The following is a 13831-nucleotide window of genomic DNA, read 5'->3' on the forward strand; positions in this document are numbered from 1 at the left end:
CGCAAAAATACGTGCACAAAATCTCGTTGGCGGCTTTCCTAATGCGGAATATAATTGCGGCACATTAACAAAATATATATAAACTATGTTCTGGTCTAACATAGAAACTATTGAAGATATGTTCCTCATTTATAGTTATATCATTTGGTAATGGTATTTCCAATGTATTCATTTTCAATTTTGTCATTGACTTGTTGAAATAATACCTAGAATCTGAATTATTTAGGATCAATGCATGCGAACTCCTGACATATGATAATTGAATACTGGTGCATGATTGTAGATTGGCACATTCAAACTTCACAAGTAGTTGATGTTTCAGAGATATTTTCTTGAAAGTGATCGAGTAATTCAATTTTTCTGTACTTACGAGTGATGATGGGGCTTCGTCTATAGTTGAGGTTCTCTGGACATTACGATGCGTAGTATGTTCGGTGTTTGGTGCTGTGACCTTCTTTTTGTCTACGTCTATTTGCATATCGCTTATTTCTTGAATTAAGGGCTTGGAGCTGGTATCGGTGTCTTTTGCTTTGATGTTCATCAAATTTGGTAATTCACCCATATCTTCATCTAGGTCCATACCATCCTGGTCTCTGTCTCTTATTTCTTCAATTAACCCCAATGTCTCGTTCTTCTTTAGGCTCTGCAATTTTTTCTGGAATCCTGATTCATCAAGTTCGTCCTTCAAAATCTTTGTTTGAGAAAGCTCTCCTTTGGAAAGCATCTTGGGGATAGAATATTCTCTCTCTAAGATAACGTCAAACAAGAGTTCAATGGATTCAATACACCATTCAATCAAGATAGACCTCAAATCGTTGTTGATTTGGCACCATTGAAAACACAATGTGTTGATGCAACAATCGTAAACGAATGAAGGTTGTCCTTTTTTATCTTTAGTGTACTTCTCTCTTGACACGATCAATGGAATTTCCCACTGATTATCAATGATCAACGGGAATATCACGGATGGCTCAAAATCTTGAGCTGGCTTTGGAACTTGAGCATCGTGACAAACATTAATAAAAACTTTAGTTGATAATGCATGCGCTAATGGATCGTTAGCCGAAACAATTTTAGTCTTGATAACAAATCCGGCTGTCGGATCTAACTGAATGGATTCACTTTGTTCTGTTATCAATGCCATTGTTAACTAATAACTTCTCCATTTGTTGGTAGTTTTGTTAGTAGTCGTGATAAATTATGAGATGCGATGGGAATTACACGCACTGATTTCGGAATCATAGTTGACTCAAGAGTCAACTTCCATCGAATAGCTCACAACATTTAGGGGTACAAATTTTGTTGAACTTAACGTTTGATTATAGTTCTATTTAAGTGGATATATATTGCTGAAAACAAAATTCTAGGTCGTCTTGCTAACAAAATGAATGTCCTAGTTTATGCTGGGCCAGGTACTACGACAGAAAGTGTTAAGCACTGTTTAGAAACGCTTCGACTTCACTTATCTCCATACAATGCAGTTACTTCTATTTCAGAGAATTCGTTATTGAACGATCCATGGATGTATAAAACTTCGTTATTGGTTTTGCCAGGTGGAGCAGATTTACCATTTTGCCGGAGTTTAAACGGGGATGGTAATCGAAAAATTTCACAGTTTGTCAAAAAAGGAGGTAAATTTATCGGGTTTTGTGCTGGTGGGTATTATTCGTCTAGTAGAGTCGAGTTTGAGGTAGGTGATGCAAAAATGGAGGTTTCGGGTTCCAGGGAATTGGGGTTCTTTCCTGGAATTGCTAAAGGATGCGCTTATAAGGGCTTCATGTATGAATCACACGGTGGGGCCAAAGCTACTAAATTGGCTGTGAACACTAAGGCATTGCCAAATTGTGTTTCAGAAGCTTATAACTACTATAATGGCGGATGTGTTTTCTTAAATGCGTCGAAATATTCTAATGTCGAAATATTGGCCAGATACACTGAACCATTAGATGTCGAAGACGAAGAGAAGGCGGCGGCCATATACTGCAAAGTTGGAAAGGGGGATGTATTGTTGACGGGTTCACACCCGGAATTTACTCCTCTGTTATTGAGTTCCTCCGATGGTGATAGAAATTTCCAACAAGTAATTGATACATTGAATGAAAACGATTTTAACAGAAGAGTGTTTATGAAGGAATGCTTAAAAAAATTAGGTTTGCGTGTTAATGATGATGTGAATACATCAATTCCTAAGATAACGCCGATTTACTTACTGTCTAATCTAAACCCAACAAACATGACTCAATTAATGAGTGATTTAAAAGAAAACCTCGATTTTGTTAATGGTAATACCTTCGAAGATAACCATGATACTTTTAGCTTCCACGAAGAGACAGAGGAAATAAATAACTATACTTCCAGTTCAGAAAATGAAATTGAAGATCCACACGCTGCCATAAAACACATTAAGGTGTTTACGTCGAAAAACTTACCCAGCAGCAAAGAGACTCCATATTTTGATATGTCTACTTACTTTGAAACTCTAGCTATGTTAAGTAAATACAGCGGTAAAGTTGGCGACTTTGGATCTGTTATTGGTTATGGAGAGGTTGTTAGCTCAACCAATGCTATGCTTGAGTCGAATCCTCACTTGCTTCGATATTTGCCGAATGGATTCACACTAGCAGCAACAACACAGGTAGCAGGAAGAGGTAGAGGAGGTAATGTTTGGATTAATCCCAAAGGTGTGATGGCACAATCTATATTGTTCAAGATCTCATCAGGTCAAAACCAATCCTCTTCTATAGTTACGTTACAATATTTATGTGGTTTAGCTTTAATTGAGCTGATACTAGGATATGGTAGTATACAACCAGGGAATGGCGCGGGATATGAAGACTTGCCAGTCAAAATCAAGTGGCCGAACGATATATTTGCTTTGAAGCCAGAGTATTTCAATTCATTGGAAGACAAAAATGAATTTACCAAGACAGTTGATGGGGATGACGAGAAATATGCAAAGATTTCGGGAGCCTTGATTAATTCACAATTTTTGAATAACCAATTCCATCTAGTTTGGGGTGTCGGTGTTAACGTTTCAAACTCTGCACCCACAACTTCCCTAAACCTTGTATTAGCAAGATTAAACGAAATAAGAGAAAAGAACGGTTTGAAACCATTACCTCCGTTCAAGCATGAGATATTATTGGCAAAACTAATGTACACCATAGACCAATTCTATAATGTGTTTAAGCATTCAGGCATAAAACCATTTTTGCCATTATATTACAAGCGGTGGTTCCATACCTCACAAATTGTTAAGCTAGATGCACATGGAAATGGTCAAACAAGAACTTGCATTATCAGGGGTATTACATCCGACTATGGATTACTTATCGCTGAAGATATCAATAATGGTGAAACATTAGAATTGCAACCTGATGGGAACTCATTTGATATTTTCAAGGGGTTAGTTTACAAGAAGACTTAATTGTAACCGAGTAGAGTGTATTTATATTCTCGTCGATAAAAAGCATATTTGATAGCTGTATATAATCTCAATCGTAATACTATACTAATGCCATTAGTGCGATAAATGCGAAATTTATTTTGATGTACAAATAAAATCATTGTTTATCAAGAGATCACAGCGCGTCCAACTTGACAAGTTGAAGTGATGAAGGTCAATATAGTAGAATGGCATGGGGTTACTACGTGGCATTGGAAATTGGCGCCTTCTGAAGGCCTGGAGAATGATAGTGCTTATGTAGATGAATTATGTGGAATTTGCCGTGTTTCATTTGATGGAACTTGTCCTAATTGCAAATATCCGGGGGATGATTGTCCATTAGTATTAGGAGGTGGATGTACGCATAACTTTCATTTACACTGCATTTTAAAGTGGTTGGAGCAAGATACTTCTAAAGGTCTTTGTCCGATGTGCAGACAGATATTTACGTTTAGGAAAACCGATGAAACAACCGCCGATGAATTTAGCAAGTTACAAACGTTGATTGATGGTCACAATGCGATGAGAGAAGGAGTACAAAACAACAGCGAACAAGATTTCGAATCTTTCAGAGCAGAAGATGCCGATTTACAAATGTCTGAATAATATCAATATCCTTGATTAAAACATAAATCTCGAACAGATCAGAGGATGAAGTGGGTCGATCATATACATATTATGTGAATGCAATAGGTATTGACTACAGATTCATATTCGAAACGCATAACACTTGGTATAATACTGATACGAGGCTTTCTATAGTTTTTGGGTTTGGATAAATTCTCAAAACATAGAGTCTGCTTATCATTACTAGGCGATTCCCAATATAGCTAGACGCATAGATGGCTTACTATCTTCATATTCATACAGTTATATAGAACATCCGTTATGACGGAAGTTGAATGAATGCCAATTTTCCAATTTTTCAGCTAATCGCGTGCTCGTAAATTAATCGTCCTTTTTTAGCGAATACTTTATCAGAAAGCAGTTACTTTAGAGACATTCACTAATGATACCTGGACGGATTTTGTGGCGGACGGCTGCTTTGAATAGGTCATTTGCTATCAATAGACTTACAGTTGCCAACCCAACGAGTAAATCTCTAGCTCATTTGAGATTTTTTTCCATGTCTATAATTCGAGGAAGTTCGTTCGATGAACAACCAATAGTAGTAAAGACTGGAAATAAGCCTCAGAAACCAAATAAGGATATGGAAAAAGACGTGAAGGATAACAGATCAAGATTTACGCCTGAAGAGTTAGAGGCTTCTCGGTTGGCCAGATTGGCAGGCCTCGGGTGGGTTGCTAACCTTCCTGAAAAATGGATACCATATGCTGAATTGATGAGAATAGAGAAACCAGTTGGAGCTTTGTTATTGCTTCTTCCTTCATTCTGGGGAATAACTATGGCAGCGTATTCTGTAACGGCCCCATTAACGACAACATTATCAGCCATTGCTTTATTTACAATTGGTGCATTTATTATGAGAGGTGCTGGATGTACCATAAATGATATATGGGATCGAAACCTTGATAACCAAGTCGCACGAACCATAGAACGACCAATTGCTAGCAGAAGAGTTAGCGTTCCACAAGCTGTTGGTTGGTTAGCCGTGCAATGTTTTGCTGGATTAGCTGTACTATTGAGTTTGCCGTTTGAATGCTTCTATTTGGGAGCCCTTTCTTTACCTTTTGTTGCTGCATATCCATTATTTAAGAGATTTACGTATTATCCACAAGCAATGTTATCTATTTGCTACAGTTGGGGTTGCTTATTAGGATTTCCTGCTGTTGGCGCACCTTTACTTTTATCTGTCGCAGTCCCATTATTCTTATCTAACTTTATTTGGTGTATGACTTATGATACCATATATGCCCACCAAGATAAAGCCTTTGACATCCATGCTGGAATAAAATCAACGGCTTTAGCTTGGGGATCAAAAACCAAGCCTATACTTAACAGTCTTTCTACACTTCAGGCTGGATTATTCACTACTGCAGGTATTATGAATGGAATGGGACCTGGGTTTTATTTATTTGGCGCCTGGGCATTTTCAAGATTATTTAGAGAAATTAAAAATGTTAATTTAGATGACCCAAAGAGCTGCTGGAAAGCATTTACCAGTAACATTAATACAGGGTATGTGTTTTGGTTCGGTATGGTTATCGACTATATCCTCTTATTATTAGGTTATCTTTAGATTCTTGTAATTAAATATATTTAAATATAAATTTATTATCTATGAATCAATGTTCCTCTCACATTCACTCTCAATGACGTCTTCCTTAACTATTATTGCTCCTCAGGTGTTAGATCATTACAAAGATCTTTTGTAAACTTAGCATCGACCTTGCTCAAGATCTTTTTTAAACCTGTATCTCTATGATCAGCATCTATGTTAATTATCACGTTTCTCAAGTAATCTTGCAAATAAATAATTGGAAAGTGAATTGGTACCATTGCTAGCACTTCTCCAACTGTAAATAGAATGCCGTAAGTTGATATAAAATGCTGTATTGCTGGGAAGTGCTGGTGGTCATCACACTCTCTCTTAATGTAAAACTGAAATATGTTAACTAGATTGTTCTTCTTATGCTTGTATGATGATCTATTATTCAGTGTGATATATTTCGAATTTCTGAAATAGCAGGCAGACACAGGCAAAGGAAATTCACCATACAAAGCAACATACTCAGCACTAGAGTAATCCGAAAATTCAAGTAGTCCTACAAGCGAATCTTCCTGTTTACTATAGATCAGTTTAAAATAACTGAATATATTTTCGACAGAAATAATCTCTTCAAATTTGCTGATAGTGCTTGTATACTGTGAATCCCTATTCCGAGTTCTGATAATTAAGAGCTCCAAGATCTTCAAATAAACATCAATAAATTGTTGGCACTCGCTCCGTTTCATGCTAATTCTTAAATAATCTGGCCAGCTTATTTTAGGCCATTTTGAATCACTTAATGAATTTTCTATCTGGTAAGTTTGTTGTAAAATATTAAAATTGAATTTATTACTGTCTTCCAATTTCGAAACAATTCCTTTGGTCAATTCAACGAGAAATTCATCTAGAGCTTCTAAATCCAACTCAATTTCCAAAGCTTCTAAGAAGCTAGATTCCATGTACTCTAAGCGTAGTTGTGAAAAATCGATCTCATTAGAAAACGATTCGGACATTTCTTCAATAATACGCTTATGAGTTGCTTTTTGCGTGTCATTATTTGCCTTCATGAATGATAAACCCACTGAAGGATTAAATTTCAAAACTTCAAGTAAGTATTTTGAGTAGGTGTTATCATTCTTTACATTCTCTTTAAGCTGAGATAAGATTATTTCTTGCAAATTAAAAGAAACATCATTAAAATGTACTTCAGAACCTAATGGCTTGGTTACGTCAGGATCACTTAATTCCTCATCTAACAATCTTAAACATATATCACATATTTCTTTAGAAATTTCCTCTTTAAAGTGTTCTTCTGAATTGTCTACCAATGTGAGGTATATCTGTAATAAACCAAAATAATTCTTGCTGTTCTTTACAAGATTTAAGATGTCATCATTATTCAAACTTTGAATCTTCCATATCTCCTTATCATGGTGATTGATAAAATCAATTAGGAGTTTACTCGAAGTAAGCTTTTCTTGATATAATTTCATGCGACAGTACTTCAAAAGATCCTCGTCAGTATCGTCCCCATCGACTAGATATTCAGTGTAGAGCTTTTCCAAATAGTCAATTAAAAGGCCATTTTGGACATGTCTGTCAAATAAATGTTCACTTATATCAGTTAATCCTGTAAAAATTTGAAAGTTCAGCAACAATGGGTCGTTAGGTTGAATGCTATCAATAGCAAATATTACAAACCTCGGATCAAGGCTTAGCTCTGAAGCCTTATTTGTACCATCTTTTACCTTTTGGAATGATAGTTCCATGCATTGGTTATAATTACCTTCCAGGGTGTATAATAAGAAAAGAAATTGAATTGAATAATCATGTAATTCACATGTGTATTTTGGAATAATCGCTTCTAACAGCTTTGATATATTCTTTATTTCTTCTAAATTAAGAGAAGTGCCTAAAGATATTTCACGTATCTTCTTTGTCAAAGTTATTATCTGGTTAATTTCATACATCATCCAAATACTAGATTCTTTGTATACTAATGTTGTGCTCCCAATATTGTATTTTGAATTTGAATTCATTATAGAACCATCCTTAATATCAGTCTTACTTAATAAGTTTGAAAGCTCGTCATCATTGCATTCTATATTTTGATATACTTTCAATATCTTATAGCCTTCAGAATTCTTATCAGTATCATCATCTTTAATATTTGAGGCTGTTTGTGGCGGCACATCATCTGCGCTTGATTCTTTCGGTAAGGTTTCCATTATAGGTTCTACTGTATTAGCTTCTTGATTTGTAATTTCTGCAGAATCTGTTACCACTTCTCTAGAATCTTTTTCTCCCTCCGAAATATTCAAGAGATCCTGAATGTAATAGCTAGATTCAGTTTCAAATGACTTCAAAGAGGCGACGATCATCTTGCTTTTTAAATTATTCGATTTGCATATAGCAAATACATATGGCCATTCAATTGAAACACCACCAGACGGATGTTCGCCGCTTGGCCATAATAATGTTCCTCTTGTAATATCACCAGAGGAGTTAATAAACATTGACATAGACGTAGACTCATCGGACTTGATTGTAAGTAAAATCTCTTCATCAGTTTCATCATCATTAGGAAAAAAAGGGACAATTTGAGGATACATGTCGTCATTTGCATTGGGGTGATAGTCAAATAATGGAACTTTGCGAGTCTTCTTTAAGTCAATTATATCATAATTCTTTTCATTTGCTACCACAGCCAAAGAACCATGATCCAGCATATTCAAAGAGCTAAATGCTACACATTTTATAGCATTAGAATAGCTTATATCCTTGATTAATTTAATCAGTTCTTTACTAACTTGAATTACTCGAATTTTATCATCTGTTAAAGTTAGTACTTCCTCATTCTCGATACTAGGTCGTATTTCAGAATTTTTCAAGGGAGAATGATTTGAAAAGTACAGTAAATCAACTATTTTCTTCAATTTACCAATATGTGATGGGGATAATTCTGGGACAGAGTATACACTTGCAATTTCACCGCATAAAACTAGTGCCCTTTCAATGTGAGGTAGTATCAATATCTTCTTCACCGGTTTCTTGTCTTGAGATATTTGTAATTGTGAAATTAAAATATAATCGGAAGCATCTTCGAAATGATGATAATGCAAAATTTGTCCTAAAGAAGTGCCCACATATATGTTAACTTGATAAGATGCAATATAAGTAATAATCTCTTCTTCGTTTTGCACAACAGATGCAAGATCTGTAACGAGTGCTCGAAACTTATGTGTCGATGGATGGCAATTGATTCCATCTAATTGGATGTAGTCATTTGCCATGCTTGTTGAACTGCAAGAGTGCTTACTATGGCTAATCGATAAGATTGATATGGTAGGTTCAATATTGATATTCACTGGAACAATCTGCAGTACTTGTTAAGAGTATAATATTGGTGTACGGATGTATATTTAAAAACTAACTTGATGAACTACTAGGCTAATTATTTTCAAATAAGGATTCAGTGGAAGGTGGTAAGGTTGGCTGGAATGCCAAATTATCTCTATGGGCAACGTACTCACTATCAGCAAATCCCAAAACTGGTTCAATTTCACTACTGTGTAAACCTTTTATTAAGTTTATTTCAATAGCACTATAATTCACTCTGCAGGTTCCTACTTCAAGACCATCAGATAAAGGAGAGGATCTTTCGGCAATCACCTTAATTGATACGCACTCACTTTCATGGAAACTGCCTTCAACAGCCACAATACCCACTGGAAGTAAACCAGCCCTATCTTTTCTAGTTAAGGCTTCATAACATAGATGATCAATATATAAAGTTCCCTTAGTTTTTATACCATGTAATAACCAGAATCTCTTATCCGATATTATCTTAGTTGCACGAGGTAACCCTAAGAAGCGTGTATGGAGGGGGATTTTGTTTTTTTTGATCTCACCAGCTATATATCTAGTTTGCTGTTCAGTAGATAAATCAAGCTTATCCATAGACTGAATATTTGACACAATAGATAAAATCGAGTCTGGTTGACTAGAAAGGGTTATTATAGTAGTGACACCAACATTAGTAGCCAATCCAGCTGCGATTAATTTTGTAGTCATACCCCCAGTACCCACTTTGGATCCGCCCGATTCTGTATCGGTTTTCACGTCCAAATCATCAACTTTGTCTACCACTAGTATAGGTTCTGCATCTGGATTACTCCTTGGGTTGTCTGTGTATAAGCATTGAACGTCTGTCATTAAGAATAAATAGTCGGCATGAACCATGCCTGCAGTAATTGCCGAAAGCGTATCATTATCACCAAATTTAATTTCAGCTACTGATAACGTGTCATTTTCATTTACAATTGGAATCACTCCCATGTCCAATAATTCATGTAACGTATTTTTAGCATTCTTATACTGGTTAAAATCACTTATATCATTTCTTGTAAGCAAAATCTGCCCAATAGTCTGCTCCATTTGCCTAAAGAGATCATCAAATAATCCAATTAAGCGACCTTGACCAATTGATGCCAACGCTTGGACCGCAGCTAACTTTGATGGTTTGCTAGAAATACCAACCCTTTTCATCCCAAACGCAATCGCCCCAGATGAGACAAGGACTATCTTGTGTCCCTGGCGACGAAGTTTGACAATAGTTTCCACTATAAGCGACATATTTGCAATTCTTGGTTCTCTGGTAACCTCATCTACTAAAGATGAGGTCCCAAGTTTGATGACAATTATATATGACTTTGAATCTGACATTGATAAGTATTTGGTGATAACTAAGTATTAAAGGTTTATCCAGAAATTTCAGAAAATAGATACTATGTAAATGAGCGTTGCACGAATTACGAGGACGAGAAAAGTTTACGATAAAAAAGCACTATTTGAAAGTGGAACTGATATAGGCTATAATGGAATTGAACTTTGATAAAATAGTTCTATTTGGCGATTCGATAACTCAACATGGATTTGATCAAAGTTCAGGTTTTGTATTTGGATCGGCCTTGCAGGAAGGTATGTAACCGTTAATAACCCTTATCTGAATGCCGTATAGTAACATTATCAGCATATATGAGGAAACTAGATATTTTGAATAGAGGATTTAGTGGTTATAACACAGATCATTGCGGACTTATCCTACCCAAGTTATTAGAAGTCGAGCATAAAGGGGGATCAAAGGTGAAACTTATGACGATTTTTCTTGGTACAAACGACGCACTAAGCACGATTCAACATGTGCCGGTGTCAAGATATAGAGAGAATTTAGCCTCAATGGTGGACAAGGCGTTACGTTACGACATAAGACTTGTAGTTATAGGACCTGCATTGCACGATCCTAAACTTCTTCCACCAAGTTATGCAGAAAACGGTCCGGGAGATATTTCATCGAGTGCAAATAATAAAACCTACTCTGAGGCTGCAAGATCTGTAGCAGAACAATACAAGGTACCGTTCTTAGATTTATGGACAGCTTTTAAGAATAAGGGAGGTTGGTCAGATGAACAATTAGCCCAACAGAGTGTTTCCATTCGCTCGTTACTATCTGACGGAATACACTTTACTTCCGAAGCTTATCAAGTCCTATACGAGGAGCTAATTTCAATTATTGACTATGAATATCCCGAGTTGGCCCCCGGTAACCTCAAGATGAAATTGGCCGTCTGGAACACTATTGATCCGCATAATATAGAGAAAACAATGTTCACTCACTGATCGCCTCTGAACATGACCCCAAGGTCTCTGAAGGTCACTACATATTTTATACAGATACAATATACATATATTTAGATCTTTTTACCACCTAACAACATTATGTTCCCACATTCACGTACGATTATCGGTCGTTATTGTTACATCTCATGAAGATCCGGTGAAAAGTGGGGCAAACTCGGTGTATAATGGAGAAACTCAACATAATTTTTCCGTCCTTAACGAAAAAGAGGAGGGTACAATTATAGATTCTATTCATATCCTTCATCTTATACAGTATGTTTGCATGTATAAACTCTAGGATCGGTTTAAGAACACTTGAGCGAATACATAGGATATCCAGTGTGTTTGAAAAGGTAAATGTAGATATAAAACAGATTCAATGCACGAACCCTTTATTTACGAGAATACGAATAAAGACCACATTTTATTCCGAAATATGAAATTATCCAAGCACCAAGACATTCAAGCATTGTTCTATATATCAGACATAAGTGGGACAATAGTTTATTTTTGTAATCTCCCCACATAATTCGAACGTATTGCGGCAATTCTATGATCGCAGAATTGCTCGTAAAATTAATCGCTGAAATTATTATAGCGAAATACTTTGCAAACTATTGTCTACATAATAGAGGAGCGATGAATCGTGGGGTTAAATCTAAACGATGGGAAACATAAAGTATTTAAAGGGGACTAAATCACCCTAAGCCAGACTGTAATAATATATTTAATCAGTAATAAATTTACTTTCATATAAACTAATAGAAAAACACGAATATTATAATGACTAAAGATTACATTTGGTGGAAAGACGCTAGTGTTTATCAAATCTGGCCTGCTTCGTATAAAGATTCGAATGGAGATGGTGTAGGTGATATTCCAGGTATTATTTCCACATTGAACTATGTTAAATCATTAGGAACGGACGTTATTTGGCTTTCCCCAATGTATGACTCTCCACAGGATGACATGGGTTACGATATTTCCAACTATGAAAAGGTCTATCCAAAATACGGAACATTAGAAGATATGGATAACTTAATTGAGGGAACCCACAAAAGAGGTATGAAGTTGATTTTAGATTTAGTTATTAACCATACTTCAACCGAACATGACTGGTTTAAGCAATCGAGATCGTCTAAAACCGACCCAAAAAGAGATTGGTATATCTGGAAGCCAGCACGCTATGATGCTGAAGGTAATAGACATCCTCCAAATAACTGGGTATCTCACTTTTCGGGATCTGCTTGGGCTTACGATGAAACCACTGATGAATATTACTTACATCTTTTTGCTGAATCGCAACCAGACTTGAATTGGGAGAATGAAGAAACAAGAAAGGCGATCTATAAGTCTGCTTTGTCATTCTGGTTTGAAAAAGGAATCGATGGTTTCAGAATTGATACAGCCGGTATGTATTCAAAAGTTCAATCATTCTCTGATGCCCCAATCGTTTTCCCAGATTCGGAATGGCAACCATGTCAAAAGTATTTCCAAAATGGACCTAGAATTCACGAATTTCACAAGGAGATGTTTGCATCTGTCACTTCTAAATACGATGCTATGACTGTCGGAGAAGTTGGTCATTCACCTCGTGAAGATTCTTTGAAATATGTAAGCGCCAAAGAAAAAGAGATGAATATGATGTTCTTATTCGACGCTGTGGAAGTTGGATCAAACCCTTCTGATAGATTTATTTATGATGGATACAAATTAACTGATTTCAAAAAGGCAGTACAAAATCAAAGTTCTTTTATCGAAGGTACTGATGCCTGGTCTACCGTCTTCTATGAAAACCATGATCAACCAAGATCTATTACCAGATTTGGTAACGACTCTAATAAATATAGGGTTAAATCAGGTAAGCTTTTAGCTTTATTACAGTCTACTTTGAGTGGTACTTTATATATTTATCAAGGTCAAGAAATTGGTATGACTAATTTACCAAGATCGTGGTCTATTGATGAATATCTTGATATTAATACTATCAATTATTACAAGGAATTCAAAGCTAAATATGGAGACAACAAAGAAAAAATGGATAAATTGATGGATAACATTAATTTATTGGCCAGAGATCATGCCAGATCTCCTGTTCAATGGGATGACACTGAAAATGCAGGTTTCTCTACAGGTAAACCATGGATGAGAGTTAACGATAACTATAAGGAAATTAATGTTGCATCGCAAGTGAATGATCCAAATTCCTTATTTTCCTTCTGGAAACAAAGTTTAAAGATTAGAAAGGAATATAAGGATTTGTTGATCTACGGTTCTTTCAAAATTCTTGATAACGAAAACCAGAAAATCTTTACTTATGTTAAGGAAGCTGCTGGCCAGAAGGCATATATTGTTTTAAATTTTACTTCAGAAAGTTTAAAGTTTGAAAACTTGGACGGAGGTAAATTAGAATTATTGCACTCTAACGTCAATGTCGAAGATGAAGGTACCTTGAGTCCTTACGAAGGTAGATTTTATCTCATTAAGTAGTTTTATACGATTTTGATTGATATTTTTGAATATATGACATACAAAAA

The 13831-nt window shown here is 35.8% G+C and overlaps 8 protein-coding genes across 8 annotated transcripts; 5 read left to right on the plus strand and 3 right to left on the minus strand. All coding sequences in view use genetic code 12, as the record gives it.

The window, feature by feature from the left end:
- Window positions 1–64: 64 nt before the first annotated feature.
- DEHA2A13728g (DEHA2A13728p) lies at window positions 65–1144 on the minus strand (the record flags this gene model as incomplete). Its single annotated transcript, XM_456926.1, has 1 exon — window positions 65–1144. The coding sequence occupies one exon, from the start codon at window positions 1142–1144 to the stop codon at window positions 65–67; it is 1080 nt and encodes a 359-aa protein (XP_456926.2).
- Window positions 1145–1384: 240 nt separating this feature from the next.
- Window positions 1385–3427, plus strand: DEHA2A13750g (DEHA2A13750p; the record flags this gene model as incomplete). Its single annotated transcript, XM_456927.1, has 1 exon — window positions 1385–3427. The coding sequence occupies one exon, from the start codon at window positions 1385–1387 to the stop codon at window positions 3425–3427; it is 2043 nt and encodes a 680-aa protein (XP_456927.2).
- A 186-nt stretch (window positions 3428–3613) lies between these two features.
- DEHA2A13772g (DEHA2A13772p) lies at window positions 3614–4051 on the plus strand (the record flags this gene model as incomplete). Its single annotated transcript, XM_456928.1, has 1 exon — window positions 3614–4051. The coding sequence occupies one exon, from the start codon at window positions 3614–3616 to the stop codon at window positions 4049–4051; it is 438 nt and encodes a 145-aa protein (XP_456928.2).
- A 403-nt stretch (window positions 4052–4454) lies between these two features.
- On the plus strand, window positions 4455–5645 carry DEHA2A13794g (DEHA2A13794p; the record flags this gene model as incomplete). The annotated part of the gene is made up of 1 exon (XM_456929.2): window positions 4455–5645. One exon carries the CDS (start codon window positions 4455–4457, stop codon window positions 5643–5645), a length of 1191 nt encoding a protein of 396 aa, XP_456929.2.
- Window positions 5646–5737: 92 nt separating this feature from the next.
- DEHA2A13816g (DEHA2A13816p) lies at window positions 5738–8908 on the minus strand (the record flags this gene model as incomplete). Its single annotated transcript, XM_456930.1, has 1 exon — window positions 5738–8908. The coding sequence occupies one exon, from the start codon at window positions 8906–8908 to the stop codon at window positions 5738–5740; it is 3171 nt and encodes a 1056-aa protein (XP_456930.2).
- Window positions 8909–9065: 157 nt separating this feature from the next.
- DEHA2A13838g (DEHA2A13838p) lies at window positions 9066–10340 on the minus strand (the record flags this gene model as incomplete). Its single annotated transcript, XM_456931.1, has 1 exon — window positions 9066–10340. The coding sequence occupies one exon, from the start codon at window positions 10338–10340 to the stop codon at window positions 9066–9068; it is 1275 nt and encodes a 424-aa protein (XP_456931.1).
- A 152-nt stretch (window positions 10341–10492) lies between these two features.
- DEHA2A13860g (DEHA2A13860p) lies at window positions 10493–11294 on the plus strand (the record flags this gene model as incomplete). Its single annotated transcript, XM_456932.1, has 2 exons — window positions 10493–10595; window positions 10636–11294. 2 exons carry the CDS (start codon window positions 10493–10495, stop codon window positions 11292–11294), a joined length of 762 nt encoding a protein of 253 aa, XP_456932.1.
- Window positions 11295–12077: 783 nt separating this feature from the next.
- On the plus strand, window positions 12078–13784 carry DEHA2A13882g (DEHA2A13882p; the record flags this gene model as incomplete). Its single annotated transcript, XM_456933.1, has 1 exon — window positions 12078–13784. The coding sequence occupies one exon, from the start codon at window positions 12078–12080 to the stop codon at window positions 13782–13784; it is 1707 nt and encodes a 568-aa protein (XP_456933.1).
- Window positions 13785–13831: the final 47 nt, after the last annotated feature.

Source organism: Debaryomyces hansenii (assembly GCF_000006445.2).
Source record: "Debaryomyces hansenii CBS767 chromosome A complete sequence".
NCBI classification, from domain to species: Eukaryota; Fungi; Ascomycota; class Pichiomycetes; order Serinales; family Debaryomycetaceae; genus Debaryomyces; species Debaryomyces hansenii.